The 22,398-nt window shown below is 39.2% G+C and overlaps 3 protein-coding genes across 17 annotated transcripts in view; 2 read left to right on the forward strand and 1 right to left on the reverse strand.

Moving 5' to 3' along the window:
* LRRC17 (leucine rich repeat containing 17) overlaps positions 1–14,853 on the reverse strand; it is a 29,146-nt gene extending 14,293 nt beyond the window's left edge. For both annotated transcript variants that reach the window (XM_025449546.3, XM_049096658.1), the window contains exon 1: positions 14,487–14,853. The gene's annotated coding sequence lies outside the window, so the exon portion shown is untranslated. The remainder of the gene's footprint in view (positions 1–14,486) is intronic.
* FBXL13 (F-box and leucine rich repeat protein 13) overlaps positions 1–22,398 on the forward strand; it is a 204,693-nt gene that overhangs the window by 97,242 nt on the left and 85,053 nt on the right. For all 14 annotated transcript variants that reach the window (XM_049096636.1, XM_049096633.1, XM_049096637.1 and 11 more), the window contains 3 exons: positions 1,943–1,995; positions 6,109–6,209; positions 14,417–14,546. In XM_049096636.1, coding sequence (XP_048952593.1) covers positions 1,943–1,995; positions 6,109–6,209; positions 14,417–14,546 — 284 coding nt within the window. The remainder of the gene's footprint in view (positions 1–1,942; positions 1,996–6,108; positions 6,210–14,416; positions 14,547–22,398) is intronic.
* Positions 19,301–21,006, forward strand: LOC112661471 (V-type proton ATPase subunit G 1-like). The gene has a single exon (XM_035701927.2). The coding sequence runs from the start codon at positions 19,667–19,669 to the stop codon at positions 19,928–19,930; it is 264 nt and encodes an 87-aa protein (XP_035557820.1). The 5' UTR covers positions 19,301–19,666; the 3' UTR covers positions 19,931–21,006.

A 22,398-nucleotide genomic window follows, 5' to 3' on the forward strand; every position in this document is an offset into this window, starting at 1 on the left:
TAGGTGTGCAATGGCTAGGTCCTCCCAAGCTTTTTTTTTTTTCTTCCCTGTACTATCTCCCCATTAACCAACCATATTCAATGTGAGATCCAGAAATGCTGGAAGTATACTGCACCGGCCTTGTCAAGTCTTGCACATGTTGGCTTGGATGTCACCTTAGCAAAGCCTTCTCTGACCACTCTGTTTAAAGTGCATCTCTTCTCACTTGCTAGCCACTCTCTACCCCCTTTTTTTTGTTTTATTTTGCTCCATGCTACTTATCACCATCCATCAAAGTAGATATGTTACTTATTTTGTTTGCTGTCAGTCTCCCCCAACTAGGATGTGAACTCCCCAAGGGCAGGGATTTTTGTCTGTTTTGTTCACTGCTGTATTTCTAGCATCTGTAGAATCTCTGGCACGTAGAAGGCTCTTGGTAAACATTTGTTGGATGCATGAATTACTGACTTTTATTCTATAAAAGTAATATCATCAATTTTGTTACGACATTGTTTTGAGACTCTCTTTTCTTCCTTCCTAAGTATTACTGATGACTTCTAAGATCTGCACATTGCAAAGAATTGTTTTCATTTTTAAATTCTGAAAGTGATTTTTGGTTTGCATTTATTACTTAGGACACAGTCCTAATTCTTGGCAAAGGAAGAAATGCTCAAACTTGATTTATAATTAATAAAATTTCTGTTGTTATTTTTGTGGAGCTAAGTGGTTATGAGCAGCAGATGTGTTTTCTGTTCATGGTAGCAGTGTGAATGCCAGGATCACCCCCTTGCCGGGAGTGTTCCTGCTTGATGGGGGTCTCCCCCACCGAGAATGACTTCCCTCCCTTTGCCTCAAGCATTCATCCCCTTTACTGTTTTGTGTCCTCTCCTCTAGATACTTCTTTTCTGTCTCTGATTTGGAGTTTCACTTCCTATCAGTCTAGACCCAGGATGCTGACTATATAACACTTGGCTCTCTAGCTCTTTGCATACATGTATCATCTTTCGTGCAAGACCATAAGTTGGGCAGTTGCCTCTGGTCCCAGAGTTAATCAGCCACTTGGCCTTTCTGATGCTCCACTTCCCTGTCTGTAATTCACTGTAAATTGTATGTGAATCTAATTTAAACGAATCATAAATATTTTGTTAATTATAATGCATGCTGAATTATTTGTAATATTCATGCTGACGTATGAAGGGATGTTTGCTGATGCCTGTAACTTACTTTAAAATGCATACAAAATAAAATGGATCGAAGGGCAGATAGATGGATGTTATTAGGTGAATATGTGATAAAAGCAAATACAGTGGAATATAAATAAAATCTAGGTATATTCATTGTACAGTTCTTCAAGTCTTTCAACTTTTCTGTGTTTGAAGATTTTTATAATAAAATGATAAAAGAAGGGATCCCTGGGTGGCGCAGCGGTTTGGCACCTGCCTTTGGCCCGGGGCGCGATCCTGGAGACGCGGGATCGAATCCCACGTCGGGCTCCCAGCATGGAGCCTGCTTCTCCCTCTGCCTGTGTCTCTGCCTCTCTGTCTCTCTCTGTGTGACTATCATGAATAAATAAATAAAATCTTTAAAAAAAATTAAAAAAATAAAATGATAAAAGAAGACAAAAATGAAAAAATGAACAAAAAGTCATGCCACAAAAAAAGCAGGTTGGTTTTCCTCCCAGCTAAAAGCTCTAAATATATACTATTTTTCCCAAAGTAGTGTTTTCCTTTTTTCCCCCTTTCTTCTGTAATCCTTAAATGATAATAAACATATGTATAAATTTTAATTTTAAAGCCAAAAGAAATCGGTTTTCTGGGAAAAGGAGCATATACTTAGAACAAGTTACTTGCCAAGGTTTTTGTTTATTTTCTAATGAATACATTGCATTGAATGTAGGAAGAAAAATTTTAAGTTTAAACATTTGCACTATGTTGTTTAGTGATGTTTAACCTGTTTGATTTAGGCCTCTGTAGAAATCTGCAAGAGCTGAATGTCTCTGACTGCCCAACACTCACAGTGAGTATATGAAACTTATTTTACTGTTATTTATATAGATTCAGACTTGCTATATTGGAGTGCCAATACACAGAGATTTTGCCAGAATACATGCCTGTGAGCTCATTTAGGATCAAATGTGTAAAAAAGCAAAGTATGTTAAACATTGGCAAGAAATTTTATCCCGTTTGTATAATGCTATTATTAATTCTGTAGCTATATGCCCAAGGTTGGAGTCCCTAGAAGGTGGAAACTATTCAAGAATTACACAAAAATGAACTATATTTACATTTAAGGCCATATGTTTGTGAGACAGAAAAAAACAGGGTCCCAGTAGAAACAACGGGCTCATTTTAATGGTCTTTTTTTTTAAATTTTTTTATTTATTATTTATGATAGTCACAGAGAGAGAGAGAGGCAGAGACATAGGCAGAGGGAGAAGCAGGCTCCATGCACCGGGAGTCCGACGTGGGATTCGATCCTGGGTTTCCAGGATCGCACCCCGGGCCAAAGGCAGGCGCTAAACCGCTGCGCCACCCAGGGATCCCTCATTTTAATGGTCTTTATGGCTATCAATTGTGTGCCAATGAAGATGGAAATGTAACCCTGGGTAGCTCCTTCCTGCTCTCTATCTCCAGGCTTTTCTTTTACTTCCCATCTATCTTCCATCCTGTGAGCACATACATTTTCTTTTCTTTTCTTTTCTTTTTTCTGATTTTTGAAAATTTAAATTCAATTTGCGAACATATAGCACATGTACTTTCTAAAAGGCAGATCTGATCATTTCACTCCCATTTTCCATCATTTATACACACATTTGTCAACTACACTATTCAATAAAGTCAAAGCTCTTTAACGTTACTATATCTTGGAGACCCTCTGGTTTTGCCTCTGCCTCCTTTTCCACCCTCATCTTGCTTCAATTCCTGCACACACATTAAGTTTCAGCAACCACACAGTCAACACTTTCTTTGCTGCATGAGCCAAGCTACTCCTTGCTCTTTGCTCAGACTGAGTTCCTCGCATGGAATCCCTTTTTGCTTTGTCCTCAGGTGTTGCTTTCTTCTTTGTCAGGCTTTAAGGCTTACTTTAGGTACTACCTCCTTTATCAAGACAGTTCTGACACCCAGGGCTGGGTTCGTTGCTGCCCCTCTGGGTTCCTATAATAATTAGCCCTAATCACACCATTTATGCCTCCTCCATTTGCCTAAGATGCCCAAAGGGCAGGAGATGTGTCTTATTATCTGTGGTAGTCATAACACATTGCACAGACCTTGGCACATAGTAAATACTCTGTAACATTTGTTTAATGAATGAAATTGTGTGGAAATACTGAGTAGGTAATGAATCACATGGCCTAGAACTTGAGATTCCATCTTGGGTTGATGTGTCTGTATTCTTAATTAACATTACAGAAGTGAATATGATCAACCTAGAGAGAGAAAGAAGGTATGTAAAGAGAATTTAGGATTGGACCTTGCGGATTGCTGACTTTTAGAAGTAGGCAGAGGAGAAGAGATAGAGAAGAATCGTAAGAGAGAACAGTAAGAGAAGTAGGGTGAAAACAGAAGAGTCTGACTGTGTCACGCTCTTCAAACTCCAGCATGGCACACACACACACCTCCCAGCGTCATCATTATAGTTCTTTCAAGCTTCTGTTTAATTCTGTGGATATTTTTAGTACCTACTACATTACATTAAAGATGTACCTACTACATTAAAGATATGTTTATCTTTATGTATAAAGATATGTAGGGAATTTATATGCTATAAAATACAAGTGTTAGAGGCAATTTAAAGTGAATCAAGTTTTAGTTCCTGCCCTCAAGGGGCTTCAGTTCTGCACCTGAATAAAAGATCATAGTCTTTAAATTTGGCTTCCTAATAGGGAAGTCAAAACAATGCCATCTGCACTGAATTTGTGAACATCAAAGTCTTTTCCAATTTTGGAGTCTAATACTATACAGGGCTGATAATTTTATCCAGCTACATTTTACTATTGTCTTTCTCTTTGAAGCATAGTCTGAGAGACAGGCTTACATTTAAAGAGGAGTTGAGAAACGTTCATTCAAAAAGCTGGCCTTATGAATATATTATTTTCTAAGAAGCTTGCCTTATGAATATATTACATTCAGAAAGATTTGGTACATTGTGGACAAATTCAACCGTTTTGCAATGAAGACATGCAAACAGTTTTTGCATTTATGAGCTCAAGCATTTGGGGATTGAACCCTGAGTTTTTTTTAAATGCTGAGAATAGGATTCATCTGATGTTTCTTGGATTCCAAGCTCCTCCAGACAGGAAAATGCAGTGAATGGTTTGCTTCCTTATCTTAAAGGAAAAATCAGATTCCTCTATGGTGCATAAAACACACTTCCTCTTCCTGGCCCCACATTTTCACCTTCTCTGTGGCTAGCTCCCTAAGAGTAGATAAACCAGCTTTCTATCCTCTCTTTACCCATCTCATTTGCATTTTTGCCAGTCTTTCAATAGGTGCACAATCACTTTGATATTTGATTGGCACCATGAACATTTTTGAAGACAGATTTTGTTTATATTAAACTACAATGCCACTCATTATGATTATTCTCCCCATTCTTTCTGGGAAAATTGTACTGTATACTTTTAAAAAATCTATCCATATATACCTAAATCTTGCATTTTAGTGGTGGAGTATCTAGAAAAATTGCCGGCACCTTGAAGGCAGTGGCAAGAATCCAGTGTTTGTTGAAGCCCTGTACGTGCACTCATGTGGTGTCAGCACCCAGAACCTTTCCTATAGCAGAACTACCGCTTTTGCAACTGCAGGATTTTGTTATTGTAATATCCTTGGCTTCGGGAAATAGGAATAGAATGTTAAACATTGATGATCCTGCTGAAAATAAACCTTTGCCATCCTTAGTGGTGTTGGAGGGAGCCATATTGAACACGCACAATTCTTTCCTAAACCATATCCCCTCGCCAAGTGACAATTTGCCTCTTCCTGCAATGGCCTATTCTTTCCAGGACGGATGTGCTACAAATATTTAAAACTAGCTGACCTCATTGGTGTTCCTGGGGAAACTCATCAGCTATCATTAAATAAATAAAAACCTGCTGCTACTTACTCATACTGGAACGTCTTATAAATAGTTACCCAGATGAGAAGCAGCTCCACCACAATCAAAGCTTGCAATTTATCTGGTCTTATAAATGTCAATTTAGAGCTCAGGCTTGAAATGACTGTTGTTTTCCTGTCTCCTGTCACAGTCACTGTTCTCTTGTACCTCAGTTTCAACTCCCTGGGGGAGGGTTGCTTGAATCTTTGAAAGTCTCACCCACAACACGCTCAACACTGAAATTCAGGCTCAACACGTGTGTAGCCTACATTTTACTTCAGACCATCTCAAGTAAATTTGTTGAGAATCTGTTTAGCTGTTTTAATATACTAATAGGACCACAAAAACTTCATTACACCCATTCCCCCCCATTTATATAAATATATATGTGTAAATATTAAATCACTTTTAATGAAGTCCAGTTGAGAGCATTTACTATTCCTGTCTTCAGAATGATTTTAGCAATTTTAAAAATAGATCAGGTTTTGGGGCGCCTGGGTGGCTCAGTTGGTTAAGCATCTGCCTTTGGCTCAGGTCATGGTCCTGGGATTGAGCCCCACATCAGGTTCCCTGCTCAATGTGGAGTCAGCTTCTCCCTCCCCCTCTGCCCCTCCCCTCACCTGTCTCTGTCTCATAAATAAATAAATAAATAAATAAATAAATAAATAAATAAATAAAATCTTTAAAAATGGATTAGGTTTTAATCACTTTTATGCATCTGAGGAGCCAGGAGTGTTTGACACTTCGAAACTTGGGCTCAAATTTTCTGTCAGAGGTGAACTTGCAAGGGTTCAAATTTGAACGAAGTGTCACTGTTATGGAATGGGGCTTTATCTCCAAAGAAAAGGAAGGGGAGAGAGTAATGAAGCTTCGAACAAAACCATCACCTTCTGTTTAATTTGATTTACAATTAATAACAAAGAATATGAAGAGACCAAGGCTTGCATATACTTTTTGGGAGCAGGGAGAGAGATAATACGGAAATAACAAAGCCTGTTAGACTTCGATAAGATTCTTCCCTCTGTTTCTATGCAGGATGAATCAATGAGATACATCTCCGAGGGCTGTGCTGGAGTCCTGTACCTCAATCTGTCCAACACGACTGTCACTAATAGGACGATGCGACTCCTGCCAAGGTAATTCTTGTGTTATCTGTATTGCCCTGAAAACACTTATGCTCCTCTAGGCTCTGGCTTGCTCTAGCATTCCCCAAAGGCAGCGTTCCTCTTGCCAACACCCCACCACCGTGGTAACAGGACCGCTGCTGTCAAGTCCCCAAGCTAGTGCCTATTCTCTCCGTCCTGGGTAGACCTGGGTTAAATAACTGGTCCTCTCCTTGGTCAGCGTTTTTGTGTCACTCTTGGAGCCAAGTGCCCAGTAGCTTGAGTTAGGCTACTGCCTGTCTCTTTCAGGTCCTCCTTCCTCGGCAGGGGAGCCTGGCTCTTAAATTCTAGTCCCATGTCTGGATCCTTGACAATGGAACCCCAGTGTCTTCCCTCCTTGGACCCTGAGCACTGCAGTCCCACATTCTGTGTTGCCATGCTCTGGTTAACCCGCCGTGCTCTGGATCTCCACTACCTCCAGGAAACCTGATACTGGTTGTTTTTTGATTTATGGACTGTTGACAATCCTGAACACAAATGTTGCTTTTCCTCAGCCAGTGCTTCTTTGAGGGAGAAGGGACAGAAGAATACAAGACATCACCAAAAGTTGACAAGAGTATTTATATTTATGTCATTCAACTACCACTTATTTTCACCAAGGAAATATGAATCAGGAAGAGTGGATAATCATGTTAGGAGAGATTAAAAACATTTTACAAACTATTGTGAAAAAAATGAACCATTTTTGAGATTCTAACTTTCTGGGATCCTTTGAAAAATGACAGCAAAGCATTTGGAAAAGCTAGAGAAAATTCTATGTGGCAGTTCTCCTTATCTTCTGTCTCTAATTGGTTTTCTGGAAATGTGCCAGCCTAAAAAAAGTGGTAACATATTTTCTGTTTATCCCATTAATTGAATTTCCACTTGTAGTCAAATCTATCAAAACTTTCCTTTAAAGTTTCTGATACTTTTAAACATAAAAATTTTTAAACACCTTCCAGGTGTTTGATGTCACTTTTTTTTTTCTTGTATGATTTGTTTTTACTTAAATCTATAATCAATCTAGAATTTATTTTGGTAGATAAATGAAGCAAATATCTAACAGGGTTCATCAAACTATGACTCGTGTGGTCCAAAGCCTGACTTAGGGCAGTCCATGAGCTAAGGATATGTTTTACACTTTCAGAGTTGTTAAATAAATAACCAATTACTCCAGCATCATTTATTGAATAAACCTTTTCTCAAGTGATGTGTGATACCTCCTTATATATCTAAGATTCTTATATAGGCAGTAAATGCTCAAAACTCATCACTTTCTAATATTGTGTACACATTACTATCACCTGTGTTCTGGAGGTTATGTATGTGCATTGAATCTGTATGTGAAAATACTACATAATAGTTTGCTACTGTGCATCTCTTCCCAACTCCGTGTTCAGTAACCTCTTATTGGTAGCTTGGAATCAGCCACCAGTCAGAAGTATTCTACACCCTGGGAAATAGCAGACAATACAAATTAGGGCTTGACTTATTTTTTTGTTGATTGTTTAGACTTGAGCAAATGATGGAGAAAAATAATAAAGCAGATTAAATTTAAAAGTTCATCGTGTTTGGGGTGCTTGCATGGCTCAGTCAGTTAAGCATCTGCCTTCAACTCACATCATGATGCCAGGGGATTGGGGTGGAGCTCGATCCCATGACCCTGAGATCATGACCTGAGCTGAAATCAAGAGTTGGACGCTTAACCAACTGAGCCACCCATCTGCCTCCTGTACCCCTGTATTTCTAATCTTTATGTTGGTGTATTTTAGATTTGCCTTTTATATGAAGCATATAGCTAACTTCTAATTTAAAATGTTTCATTCTGCCTTTTTAAAAGCATAGTTTAGAAGATTAATATTTCCTTCCAAGTGGAGTGTTATGGTCTTATTTTTATCATCTTGTTTTATGTTTTTGATTTTTCTGTTGCTGTAGTCCTTGTTTCCACCTTTTGCTACATAAACTATGCTGTTGACTTTTATAGTCTTAAGGTATTCAGAGGTATGTGCATATTCTGTTCTGTATTCCAATCAGTGGCTATTTGTATGGTTTTTTTAAAATATGCTTTACTATGTGTTTCTCCAGTTATCAAAATCATGATGGAACAACGATTTCATATTTTCATATTTGTGATGATGCTTATGATTATGTAGTACTGACTCTAGTTTCGTCATTCATTAATGGTCCATTTGTTCCACAATTTCCTTATTCTTTAAATCTGATTTTTTCCAATGGTGACTGTAAATATAGTTTTAAAAACTTTTATTCAAAAGATAAACAAGTGTTAGATTTTAGGCCCTTGTTTTCTGAAAATTACTTTCTTTTGTCTTGGAGCGTGAACAACTCCTCTTGGTATGTAGTTCTTGAATCATGTCCCTTACTTTCTTCTTAAAATCCTAAAAATATTGCCCCTTAATCTTTGATATCTCAGGTTAAAGCGAAGGGTAAAGCTTGATATTTTTTTTTCCTTTGTTGGTAACCTTTTTTTTCTGCCACTATGCTTACAGGAATTTCCTTTTTTACAAAGGAATTAAAAACATTTTCCAAGTTTAATTGTATCATTTTAATTAACTTTCCTAGAACATGTAAATGTTTTGAACATTAAAACTGAAACCCTTTATCAGCCAAGGAAGGTATTTTTCTTTTTAATGCTTCTATTCCATTTGTTCAGGTGTTATCTTAAGAATTCTCTTTTATTTGTAGGTTGAATTTTTATTCCTGTCTTTCAAAGATGCCAGCATCGCTCTTGCCATTTTTGTCTCTGTATACATTTCCTCAGCATACTTCTGTCAGTAGTTCTCAAAGTGTGTTCCAAGGATACCTGTATTCCAGTAATTGTTTAATAACTAGTTTATGTAGGGGTTAAGGATATGTTCTGATTTGTAGGATTTGCTGATTTCTGTGATGTAAAATACTACCACCATGATCAGTTTTAATATACCAACATGATGTCATTGTATGTGGAGTTGGGAGTTGGCTCTCAGGGGCTGGTGCAAGCCAGCTCCAATGACACCACTGTGGAGGGCCCTGACCCTCTCAGGAATTCTAGAAAGTTCTCTAGTCCTCCAATATAGAATATTAATCAGTACTTTTCTTTAGCCATTCCATATGTGTATGAGTATATGTGCATGTATGAATGTGTGTATGTGTATATGTATGTATAGAAACACAAAGAGAGAGAGAACATACATATTTTTGTGTGTGGAGAGAGAGAGAATACATTACAAAATCCATTAAATCCATATGTGAAAATCTGAACTTACAAAGTAGATGATTTGGGATATTGTACTTTGAGATAATCTTTTCTCCTAGGAAATTTAAAATAATAGTACAACCACGCATAGTTTTTTAGGGCCATTTATTGTACAAATGAAGCCGTACCATTAGTGGGCAACAGTTAGAAAAACAGGACCCAAAATGAGAATTTTGTTTTAATTTTAACTCTAGTTCTTGGAATTGAGAGAACATCCAGGGTAAAGGCATTGGGTATTAATGATTTTTGTCATATGAAAAAAATATTCACTGACTTTCTTATCTATGATAAAAATACATTTCATAATGATTCTCTATTTTTGCTCTGTTTTCCATTGTTTCAAATATGCTTGGGTATGCAAAAGTGTTCTTTATGCTATAAATAACTGGAGAAATGTTGTTTGTGCTGTTGTCATTCTCCAGTGCCTTTAGCATTTTTTTCCAAAGAAATCACTTACCAGAAGAAAAATATAATTTGTTTGCCCATCGTGACAACATTGATTTGCCAGCATCTTATTTGAACATTTTCCCTCACTTCCTTGGGGACTTACTGAGTTTTCTAAAGTTGAAAATGAGGGCTGCTCCTAGCTCATACCCATTCCAGGACATTTTTACTTCTAAATATTTCCTGAATCAAACCCTTTCCATTCATTCTACAACGTAGGTGGCACTCTCAGCACTTCTTTTGCCATAGCGTCCTGCCGGTTCACTCTTGGTCTCTCTTCAATCTATTTTGCCTCATGCGATAAGTATCATCTTGAACAACAGTCTTTTTTTTAATGATAGTCACAGAGAGAGAGAGAGGCAGAGACACAGGCAGAGGGAGAAGCAGGCTCCATGCAGGGAGCCCGACGTGGGATTTGATCCCAGGTCTCCAGGATCACGCCCTGGGCCAAAGGCAGGCACCAAACTGCTGTGCCACCCAGGGATCCCTTGAACAACAGTCTTGTCTTTGATGACATGCTTAAGGTCTAGACTCTTCCCTTGCCATCCCCAACATTATCTGATCAAACCTACCTGCCCAGAATTCCCAAGGGAGGCCCTTAACTCTGGTCATCAGATTGCTGCATGCTTCTCATTCTCTACAGCTGGAATGCTTTTCTCCTCCTCTCTGCTACACCATTGCCTTTACATCTCAAGTCATACCATCTTACCAGAATTCCACAATGATTTCTCCTTTTCCTGAATCCTAATAGCAACAACTTATTCACCATGTATTGATCAGTTACTGTGTGTGAGACATTCTGGGCATACAGGAGTGAATAAAACTATTATGATCTTTGCTCCTTAATGGAGCAAAGCTTCATGTGTTATGGTGACACGGTGTTTCATTATTTTTCATATTGACCCTTCAATTGGCTTGGAGACTTATTCATAGTCTTATCAGTAACCATCAGAGTGAGTAAGACACAGTAAGCTATTGCCTTGACTGGACATCCTCAAGATCTACCCTATGAATAAGATTGAAACACTGCATTTGGATTTCTGCAGAAATTCTATTATGCAAAACTGCCTTGTGAAACTAAAGAACTCAACACTCAAAAGAAACTGCCTGCAAATCCTTTCTTTTTACAGACGAGGCCTTGTCTTGGTGATTTTTCAGAGAGATTTTTGTTTAAATACATAATTCTATGTTCCTTCCAATAGTAATTCCCTCAGGTATTGGTGATCTAACACAGAAGGTTTCAATTCTTTAATGGAAAAAAGCAGAAAGAAAAGAGAAAAAGTGATTTCTGTTGTTTCTATAAGAATTGTGACCTCTTAAAGTTTATGGTAGCAGTAGAAAAATAAATCACCAAGGGAGCCCCTCCCCCCCATTAGAAATATTTAGTTTATCAAGTAATTAGGAAAAGATAAACACAGCCTTCAAACACTGCCTCAAAGTGGAATTTGAAACACCAAGTTGTCTCTGGCTTGAGAAAATGATGAACCAGATCTTACTCACGTAAGGGATTTACTTCTTTGCCAAAATTCAGAATAAAAAGTTGCAGTATTGCATAAAATTTGCCAAATGATTTCACTGTCAACTAATTATTTTCCCATCCCCAACAGCTTTAAGTCTGTAGCCCTGTAAATCCCTAGAAAGGCCTATAGAGCCACTCAGGGTTCCTCCTGTGCTTGGTTTTCAAACGGATGGCTCCCAGGAGGTTCCACTTTGAAGACAGCCATCTAGGGACTTTCAGTCTGGGAACGATTTAGTCCGGTGAACAACTTCTTTTGCCAAACCTGAGGTTCTTAACCTGGGGTCAGTGGATCCCCCAAGGAAACCAGGTTCCCTGAATTTGGTGGGGGGAAAATCATCTCTATTTTCACCAAGCTTTAACTGAACTGTAGGTTAAAAACTCAGAGTAGCATTAGCGGTTCCTGGGACTTTTTTTACCATATAAATCTCAAATGTTTTATTATAGTTGATACAAGTATCGCAAAGTATCACTGACACTCATCAATATTCAAAATCATGGGTAGTTATTAACCCTACCACTAGAGCTTGTTATTTAATACGCTGATAAAGAAGCACATAATTTATTATTCCACTCATTTGGCTATAAAAAATTTTGATAGTGGTATCTTTCAATATAAATAGCTGCTTTTATAATTTTAAGTGTTTTATTTTACACATTAAAAACATGATGCTGACCAAGGGTTCATAGATCCAGAGGTGTCTGTTACGCACAAAAAAGTTACGAACTCCTCATTCAATTCCTATTTTTAGTATTTTGAGTAAAAGGACTTTTAGTATTGAGTGTTAGGACTCAAAAAAATCAAACAGTAGGCTTGGACTAGATTTGGATATATTTGAATATGCATAATTTTGTAAGTAATACCTACATTATTTTAATTAAAGATAGGCTAATCAATATAGAGGTTAAAAATAGGTTAAGAACAGTCTGCAAATGAGTGGGCAACAAGTGAGGGGAATAAAAGGTATTTTATTTATTAATTAAAACAGATTAAATAGGGCATTAAACCTTGACCAAAATTAGGATGTAGATGTAACGTGAGGTCCTCCAAACTCTTGGAATCAGTTGTATGCACCACTGTTGTCAGATGAATATTCATTCCATTACATGGAAGAAGATAGAATGAACTTCTTAAGAATAATTAATATTCTATTATTTGAAGTAATTGTAGCAGTAATATAGATTTTAAAGCTCTACCTGCTGAGCTGAATCATCAAAAGTCATCCTTAATATAATACTGTTCCATCTATGTTCTTATGTATTTGTCATACCTCTAAAAGGAAAGCAGATAGAATTACATCCATGTTACAGACGAGAAAACTGGGATTCAAGAAAGCTGGTCAGGGTTTAAAAAAAAAAAAAGGAGAGAGACAAAGTAATATAATCTCCACTTAACAGATGCAGAAATAATCTCTGAGAGGTTAGGGAAGTTGCAGTAAGTGTCAGGGCTGAAATCTGAATCCAGTTTGGTCAGATTCCAAATCCTTGTGTATTTTCCATTGTGTCGTGCTGTGAGCCTTACTATTCCTTTCTCCAAATTAGAGAGCTAAAGGCTTGTTAGCAATGACAACCTCCCACACACCCCCAAGAAAACTGTACTTTACTCAGTTGAATCACAAGGGTACACTCCAAGGAGAGGAAGATAAAGCGTTCCAGAACTTTAGCATAGCTCTTGGCTAACTCAGGGGCCCCAGGAGAGGGGACGTGTCCTTGGGATGTTAGTGCTGCTTTCTGCTCCATGGCCCTGCCCACAGCCACTGGGGAACCCAGATGGCGTCCCCCTTTGTTCTGTTGAGTTTCATGGACATTGCTAGAGGGGAATGTGTGTTCTGCATCAAATAAGTCACTATGGAATGGGAATCATTACATATCATATAGATGTGTTTTCAAATTTTAGGAATAAATCTGATTAACTGTCAATGTTTGCATATCTTATTTCCCATTTATGTGAAAGTAAATTTTACTTGTCATTTGTGGGCTTTTGAGGGACGGAGATGCATCATCTTCCCACTTTTTGTTCTTTTTGCTTTCCAATTTGCTGTTAAACTGTTGCAGATCACAAACCAAGAGTATGTTGTTAATTCCATTACAAGAGCGAGCAATAGTGGGAGTTCTTGCACTTCTAAAAAATGCCAGGCTTAGGAAGGCTTGGAAAATTGTCCACAGAATGTCCTCAAACCGTAAGCCCCTGCACGGTAGTACAGGCTCATCTTAATTACCCTCCTTTTTTTCTGGAAGCAATCATTTTGGTCATGGTGGTAATGCCATATTTAATCTGTTTGAACTCCAGTGAGATTAATAGTCTCTGATGTCGGTTTTATTCCCTTCATGTGTTGCTCAACTCATTTGCAGATTGTTCGTTTTAACCCATTTTTAAGCTCTTTGTATCAATTAGTCTTTCTTTAACCGTGATAATGAAACACTTACAAAATCATACATATTCAAATGGGTTTTTTTTTAAACAACCATTTGCTTACCATGTCCGCTTTAGGAGCTTGTTATGTTTAACTTTGCCTCCTTTCTGCCCCAAATCCTCACTGTCATGCAACAGTTAATTGCCATTTAAATGTTTACAAAGGGTTTGTCCATCTAGACATTTTGCACATTGTTTTGGTGCTCCAAAAAGAAAATCTAAATGCAACAATACTGCAAACTCTGTAATTTTGGTTTCAAACACTAACATCCACACCATATAAATGCACAAACATCCCCCACCCCCAGAGCTCTCCCCCAATTAGCCTTATAAAAAATCTAGGCAAATCTGTATTTTCATTTAAAGTAGCATTATGCATTATTTGATATGCCACTCCAAGCTCCTTCACCTAACGGTAGGAGAATTAATTAGGCTCAACTGCTGAAAATCTGCAAGGAGAAAAGATTAATTTATAGTTTTACTTCTCTTTGTCATAAGTGGCTTAAGAAAGATGTGGAAAACGATTCAAGCAGAGTCCCTTTCCTTCCTCTCTTCTCTCGCCTCTGTCTTTTCAGGTACTTCCCAAACCTACAGAATCTTAGTTTGGCTTACTGCAGAAAGTTCACAGACAAAGGTTTACGGTACCTGAATTTAGGGAATGGATGCCACAAGCTCATCTATTTGGACCTTTCCGGCTGCACCCAGGTTTGTCTCTCAGCCTTCTCTTTCCTGCAGCAGGCGAGGAAGTCCTCCGGGGGCCGGGCTACATCCAGCCCTCATGTTATACTAATGCTGTGCACGGACTGCAGCACACTTTTCAGAGGTTTTGAATTACACAGCCACAGCTGCTTAAATTTTCCCCAGGATCGTTACTATAGGCTCCTGGCTTCCTTCCACTGGAGTGTCACATCCACACATGGGCCGAGCTCATTGGATGATGAAACAGACCACTTCTGTGTAGATACTTTGAGCACAATTATGATACCAGAGTCCAAATGTTGAAAACTTTAGAATTGCTACCAAGATACAAACAAAGGAAAAGCCTTTTGGGGAGGGGAGAATTTGCAAAGCACTTCCTGAAAAGTCAATTAGCACCCACGTGGGCTTTCCAAAAATAAATAGCACTGGGTAAAATGCTGGAAGGGCTCAATGTAGCCAAGGAAATACAACAAAGATTGTAATTTTTAAAAATGCATTATATCCTTGGGCTAAGTAACGTGGAGATTGGAGATCTACATGGGGAAATAAATTGAAGTCTGGGGGAACAAGGTGAAGGAAAATTGGGTAGAAAATAGGGTGGAGCTGTGGCAGGGTAGGCCATGGCACTTTGGGATGAGTTACTACCTCAATGGTAGTTTCTTCTGCTCTATTTGGGCAGATTTAAGTAGTGGCCCTTTTAACTTCTTTTCTTCTACCTCTCTGTGTATTTTGTTAATATTAGTATCATAGTATGTTCGTCCTTCTATGAAAATAATGTAATGGCACAGCTGAGAACTGGCTGCGACACTGAGAGTTCTCATTTACTGAGCTGTCACTATACGCTGGGCACCATGTTGAGTGCTTTACACACATCAGTATCACTCCTCATACAAGTGCTATATAGTGTGTATTTATTACATCCATTTTAGAAATGAAGAGACCATGGCTCCCCAGGTTGCACACCCAGTGAAGGCCCTTAGTGCTGGTGCGAGTTAGGAGCACCTGCTGGTACAGATGTAGACAGGCAGTGCTCTGGAGCGAATACCAGCCTAGTACCAGTTCCTTCTCCAAGTTCTTGAGTGGGTAGAGCTTAGCTACTCACATCACTGGCATTCCATGCTTCCCTAGGCACTGGGCGGTTTGGAGGAGGCAGGGGAAAGGCTAGGAGGGCTTCTAGTTCGGGGTGGAATATCTAGAATTTACATTTATTTCTGATGTTCTGATGTGTAGCTTGCTAACCATCAACATCTACTATCACTCCATGACCGACATGGACTTAACATTCTCTTCAGCTTAACTAAACTTGAGACAGGCTTTTCCTGACTCTAGCCCCTGACCGCCCTTTTCTTAGGGCATTTTTGTTTTAAAGATTTTATTTGTTTATTTGAGAGGGAGAGAGAGACTGAGCCCAGGACCCTCAGATCATGACCTGAGCCCAAGGCAGATGCTTAACCGACTGAGCCACTCAGGCGCCCCAAGCATTTATTTTAGAAAACTTGCAACTGTACATTCTTTCTTTGCTCTCTTTGAGATAGATAGAAACCTCATTAAAAGCTTCTTGCAGGTTTTACGACCCAGGAATGTCTTCCTCAAGGGCCCGGGAGCCATCCTTTGGTACATAAGCATTAGGGGAAATAGTACTGGTATCTCCCAGTCTCTGTGGGAGGGTAGATGCTTACTCTCACTCTGGGTGTCGTTTAGCAAACACAAAGGGCCTAATCACAGAGAAAAATATTTGCAAGGTCAGGGATAACTCAATGTGCATGACACATCTCTCTAAAGATGCATCCTCCAAGATTTTTCCACCAGCTCACCCAGTGCTTAAAAACCCTCGCCACAGTGTAGCTTACCTCCTTGTTCTTCTCAGTTCCCACAAGGTAATGATTTTCACAAGGTAGCAACAACATACAACTCATACACAGACACACAAACACACATGCACATGTCCTAGGGATAAATATTCTCAGACACAGTAAAGTCAAAACGAGAGGTTGCAAATCAATGTGCCTCTGGCCAGATAAACACACAAAACACACAGACAACAGTTGATCTATTTTTAAATTTTGAGCCAACATTTAAAATTTTGGAGTTTTGATAAAGAAATCTAGACTTTAAGTTTCTCTTAAAAAACTGGTAAAACCAGCAAAATTGGGCCTGCATTGCCATATGGCTACAAAGGGCCAGCACCAAGTTGCCCTTACCCCCTTGAAATGGAATGCTGGCCTCGCCTCCACTCAGTAGGATCCGCACATGCCCATAGGCCTCTCATGCCACTGCCTCCCCTGCCTGTCCTCAGCGGGTATTTAAGTTTGGTCTGAATGTATAAAGAGTAGATTTCTTTTCCTGATTGTCCCTTAATCTGTAAGTCTCAAACCACCATGAAGTTAGGATTTCACATCACTATGCAAATAGAGTTAAGTTTCTTTCGTTCATCCACCTTCCACTCCCATCTGTGTATTTCATAATTCAACCGAGATGTAACCCCAGGTGTCAGACACTGTTTCAGTCACTGGAAATTGTGCCATTTGAAACCGAGCCCCTGTAGGCCCACTGGGGAGTAAGAAATGAGCTTGTTATGAACCCCAGATATCTCTAAAATGACAGCTGCCCTAGATGCAGGAAGAATGGGTGAAGCTTGGATGTTACTGCTTCAGAGGGATTTTTGAAATTCTATGAGGAGGCTCTGTTCACTTCCCCAGCTCTGGGTGTGAGGACAGTGTCACTCTTCCAGGCCTACTTGTATTGATACGATGGTACAAAAATGGTTTCAAAGAAGGAAAACTGATGATCCACACATTTCTCAGGTTTTCCACTTGGAAACGAAAATCTATTTTCTTTTTGTAAGTTTGGGATTTTGCACTATGAAGTCATGTGTAATACATCTGCCCAAGAAGAAAGGTCCTAATAAAAGAAGAAGACTTGAGAATAGAAGCTCACACCTACCTGCTTTCCGCTGGTGTTAACCAAGTGCCTGCTGCATACTGTGCACATACTGTGCATACTGTGATGAGTAAAACAGCATCCTGTCTCCCAGGAGCTCTGGATTAACATATGTGAAGTATGTCGAGCGCTAAATTTTTTTTCTGTATATATTTTTTTATTGGAGTTCGATTTGCCAACATATAGCATAACACCCAGTGCTCATCCCATCAAGTGCCCCCTCAGTGTCAAGGGTTAAACTTTAATGTGGTTGTGGCTGCTCCCCAAAAAAGGAAAGATGTGTTTATACAATACTGGGAAAGTATTTTAACGATACTTGTCAGAAAAAAAAAATGCATGGTGGAGAACTGCAAAGAAAAGTGAAAATCAATTACACATGTTTTAGAAATACTCTGCATTTTGGGGGGATTGGATAAACAGTGTAGGTGTGTTCAGTGACGGGACTGATTTCCTAATGAAGACCAGCACTTGCACATGCACTTGCATGTCATCATCTTTAATGTGGTTGAAGTGATCCCTCTGTTCAGTTTCTTCTCAAAAAAGCCTCTGCCTGCTTGGCCTTGAATCAGGATAGAGCCACACTCTAGTGAGCTCTTCTTTCACTACACACTGCAAACCTCTAATCATACACTTATCACTTTGAGCTTTCTTTTTTCACTTTTTAAAACCTTTGCTTTTTTTCTCTTTTTACACATGAAACACAAAAGCACAAGAAATAAGAAGCAAAAAAATTTAAATTATCTGAAATTCACCACCCAGAAATAACAAACACTGTTAACGTTTCAGGATAAGGCTTTCTGGTCTTTTCATCTATGTACAGCTATACTTCTTTAAAACTGAAGTGGATTATATCGTACACATATCTTTTATTATTCCATAAAGTTAACATCTCCCTGTTAAATATTTTCTATAACTTACCTTTAATAGCTATGTAGTATTCCATCGTATCAAAATACCAACATGTGTTTAACCATTCATTAGTGGAAAAAAAAAAAAACATTCATTAGTGGCCTACCATTTTCTTCTATCATCAATAACCTGTGAGGGAAATTCTCATAACCATATATTTCCATATGTCTAGGCAATTTTTTGGTATGAATTTTGAGAAGTGAAATGGTCAGAGGATATAGTTATTTTTAAGGTCATCCATGCTCCACAAAGGTTGTCAATAGAACTTACCATAAACGTAAAGTAATGTCTGGTATCTTCATAAGAATAATATGTAAAAAAAAACATTAGCCAATTTGACATTGAACATGATATTTTATGTTTTAATTTATATTTCTCTGATTACTTGTAAGGTTAAACCATACCCAGGCACTTAATAAATACTTGTTAGATAACAGCATTTTTCCCAACAGGCTGCCATTATTAAAATATTTTTCAAATTAATGAAAAAGTTTCTTTCAGATCCAGAGTGCCACATTTTCATTATACTATTTTCAGAAGAAGAAAGAAAAAAAACAATCTACATTCACCCAACAAAAAATTCTGATTGAATCAGTTGAACACATTTAATATATCTGCTTCTATATTTACTATTTGCTCAAAGTTATAAGCTTATGCCATAAAACAATTTTTGAAAAACTATACTTAAGTACAATTTGGGAAGACTTTTTGCAGATAAAGTAGTTTTATTATTTAAAGAAAGCGGTCCTTTGTGATCTACGGTCAGGGAGACATTTGGTGACAGTGAATGGGTCCATCTTATTCTGTGCTCTGAAGAATGATGTGTGATGGTCTAGCTCATGGTAGACATTTATCAGATGCTTATTGAATATCTGGATTAACATCTAGTTAATTAAGTGATACTAATGAACTATTTTATGAAATGTTGGTAGTTTTTCCTTTACACCTCATACTCTGCTTCGGGAACCACTTCTTTCTCTTGTGGCTCTGCCTCGAGAGCAGTACATGATAGTATTTGGGAGCATGGGTTCTGGGGCACTTGCATTTTAATCCTGAGTTTGCCATTTACTACTTATGAGACTGGGGCAGGTTTCCCAAGCTTTCTGTATACCCCAGGTTCTGTATCTCTGAGATAGACACATATAACTACCTCATACGTGTGTTGTGTAAATGAAATGATTGACACATATAACATGCTTGGAACAGTGTAGTGGTGGTGGGGGGAGCCATCTGGTACCTCGGTAACATCCAAAACAGCATCAGCCATAATCACAGAAATGGCCAGTCAGTCCCAGGGTATCCAGCAGCTCCTGCAAGCTGAGAAACGGGCGGCTGAGAAGGTGGCAGATGCCAGAAAGAGGAAAGCCCGGCATCTGAAGCAGGCAAAGGAGAAGGCACAGATGGAGGTGGAGCTGTACCGCAGAGAACGAGAGCAGGAGTTCCAGAGCAAGCAACAGGCGGCCACGGGCTCCCAGGGGAACCTGTCGGCTGAGGTGGAACAGGCTACCAGACGCCAGATGCAGAGCATGCAGAGCTCCTAGCAGAGAAACCGTGAACGCGTCCTGGCCCAGCTTCTTGGCATGGTCTGCGACGTCAGGCCCCAGGTCCATCCCAACTACCGGATTGCTGTCTAGGATCCACCGCAGGGCCTGACTCTTCCCTTCCAGGTCCCTTCCTCAAAGAAATCCCCCAATCAAAATTACCTCCCACCATCTTCACTGGTTCTTTCTCATTTTCTCTCCATTCCCTGGAAATTCTAGGGGCAAGATCCAATAATTCTGTGAAATTTAGAAGTTATCTTGCTCAGATCTGAATCTTATTGTTCTTTAACTTCACTGGGAACTTGTAAACTCCCAAGTCACCCTCACCCGACCCCTTTGAAATTTGCAGCATGGAGAAGTAGGGATATGTAAAGCACTTTGGCTTCAGAGCCTGGCAGGCTTTGGTCCTTTTCCCAACCCTGCCACTTGCTGGGACAGGATAAGCTTCTTAATCTGTAGTCCAGTGTCCTCCTCTATAAGATTGGAATGCTAATGATGATGATAACAATAATGATGATACCTACCTCATGGGGTTGCTGCAATCCTTAAGAATCACTCTGTAAAGGGCGAAACGTGGTCTCTGGCATGTAATAGTTGTGATTCATTAAATGGCAGCCCTATGATATTATTACCACTCCCTGCCCACCTGCCAAAACCTAAACACAGCTATTTCCTCACATTTGTCAATGGCTCTCTAATTCTACTCATTCATTCTGTGAACTAGTAATTCTCTGAAGAATTAGTTTTTCCCACCTCTCTTTTCCCAGAGACTATATGGTCCATGAAAAAGAATGAAGACCTAGTTTAGCCTCTCTATTATGGTTCCAGGAAGATGTTACATTTCTTAGTCTTTCTTTTGTCTCTACGTTGGTCTTTCTCTTTATTGGATTTCCTCTTTCCCAATTTCCCCAAAAGCCCACCAGATGCTCACTTTCCTGAGATCTAAAGTGATGCTGCATTCCCTTGTATGCATGGCTTTCCTTTCTACATCCTCAATACTTTTCCGTAACACTGATAAAGTATCAATAAAAAAACTATGGACAAATCAAAAAAAAAAAAACATGCTTGGAACAGTGCTTCAGGGATGCCTGGGTGGCTCAGTGGTTAAGCATCTGCCTTCGGCTCAGGGCGTGATCCCACAGTCCCGGGATCGAGTCCCACTCCAGGCTCCCTGCAGGGAGCCTGCTTCTCCCTCTGCCTGTGTCTCTGCCTCTCTCTCTGTGTCTCTCATGAATAAATAAAATCCTTTAAAAAAAATAGAACGTGGCTTCACATAGTAAATGTTTAGTAACCATTAGGATTTTTCTATGGGTACTGAGTCATTTGGCCCAGGTCTAGACAATCCTTAATTGCATCTGCAGTGGCTGTGATTTTTCCAGGAAAGGAGGATGACCCTACCAGAACCATTTAGAATCCTTCTAGATATTCAACATTGGGAAAAATAAATTCTGCTTTCCTGAGGTTGCAAGGCCTGGAGAGTGTAAGTCTAGACTAATTTGTTGTCCCTTTATCATTTGTGTACATATCAGACACTTGTGTTGGGTATACACATGGAGCTGAATGTCTGGGTCATGAAGCATGTGTAAGCTTGGTTTGTGTTAATTCTGTTGGTTTCCTAAATTGGCTGTGTCAATCCTAATGAAATTTTTATAATTTAAAAAACTTGGGGATCCCTGGGTGGCCCAGCGGTTTAGTGCCTGCCTTTGGCCCAGGGTGTGATCCTGGAGTCCCGGGATCAAGTCCCACATCGGGCTCCCGGCATGGAGCCTGCTTCTCCCTCTGCCTGTGTCTCTGCCTCTCTCTCTCTCTCTTTCTCTCTGTGTGTGTGTGTGTGTTTCTCATGAATAAATGAATAAGATCTTTTTTTTAAAAAAAAAAACCTCATATAGATATGATTCCTCTTGGAAAGCTAAGGCTGTGGCTCTCCACACCTACTTCCTATATTTACCCACAAGATTTATTTTCATAGCAGCAGTATTATCAAGAGAGGTAGGAGAACCACATTCAAACCTAAAGTGGGTTTCTATCCTGGTAAGTACTCTTCCCTTCTCAGAAATTACCAGTAAATATTTAAATTATCTTATATCCACTTCCACATTAAGTAGGTTTCATTGAACTTTTCTCTTTTCAAATATCTTTTATCAAGCATTCAGAACCTATCTATTGGTGACCACTTTCACTAAAAGAAATTAAGAAGAGGGGATTTATTTTTTATTTTTTAAGATTTTTACATACTTCTTAGAGAGAGAGAGAGAGAATGAGTTAATGAGTAAGGAGTGCATGAGCAGAGGGAGAGGCAGGCAGACTGCTGAGCAGGAGCCTAATGTGGGGCTCCATCCCCGGGCCCCAGAATCATGTCTTGAACCAAAGGCAGACCTTAACCAACTGAGACACCCAGGTGACCCAGAAGAAGGGATTTCAAATATGGTTTTTGGACACCTGGGTGGCTCAGCGGTTGAGCACCTGCC

Source organism: Canis lupus, chromosome 18 (genome assembly GCF_003254725.2).
Source record: "Canis lupus dingo isolate Sandy chromosome 18, ASM325472v2, whole genome shotgun sequence".
Classification (NCBI taxonomy): Eukaryota; Metazoa; Chordata; class Mammalia; order Carnivora; family Canidae; genus Canis; species Canis lupus.

Coding starts and splice junctions, on each gene's coding strand:
- LOC112661471 (XM_035701927.2), top strand. CDS start 19,667: ATGGCCAGTCAGTCCCAGGGTATCCAGCAGCTCCTGCAAGCTGAGAAA.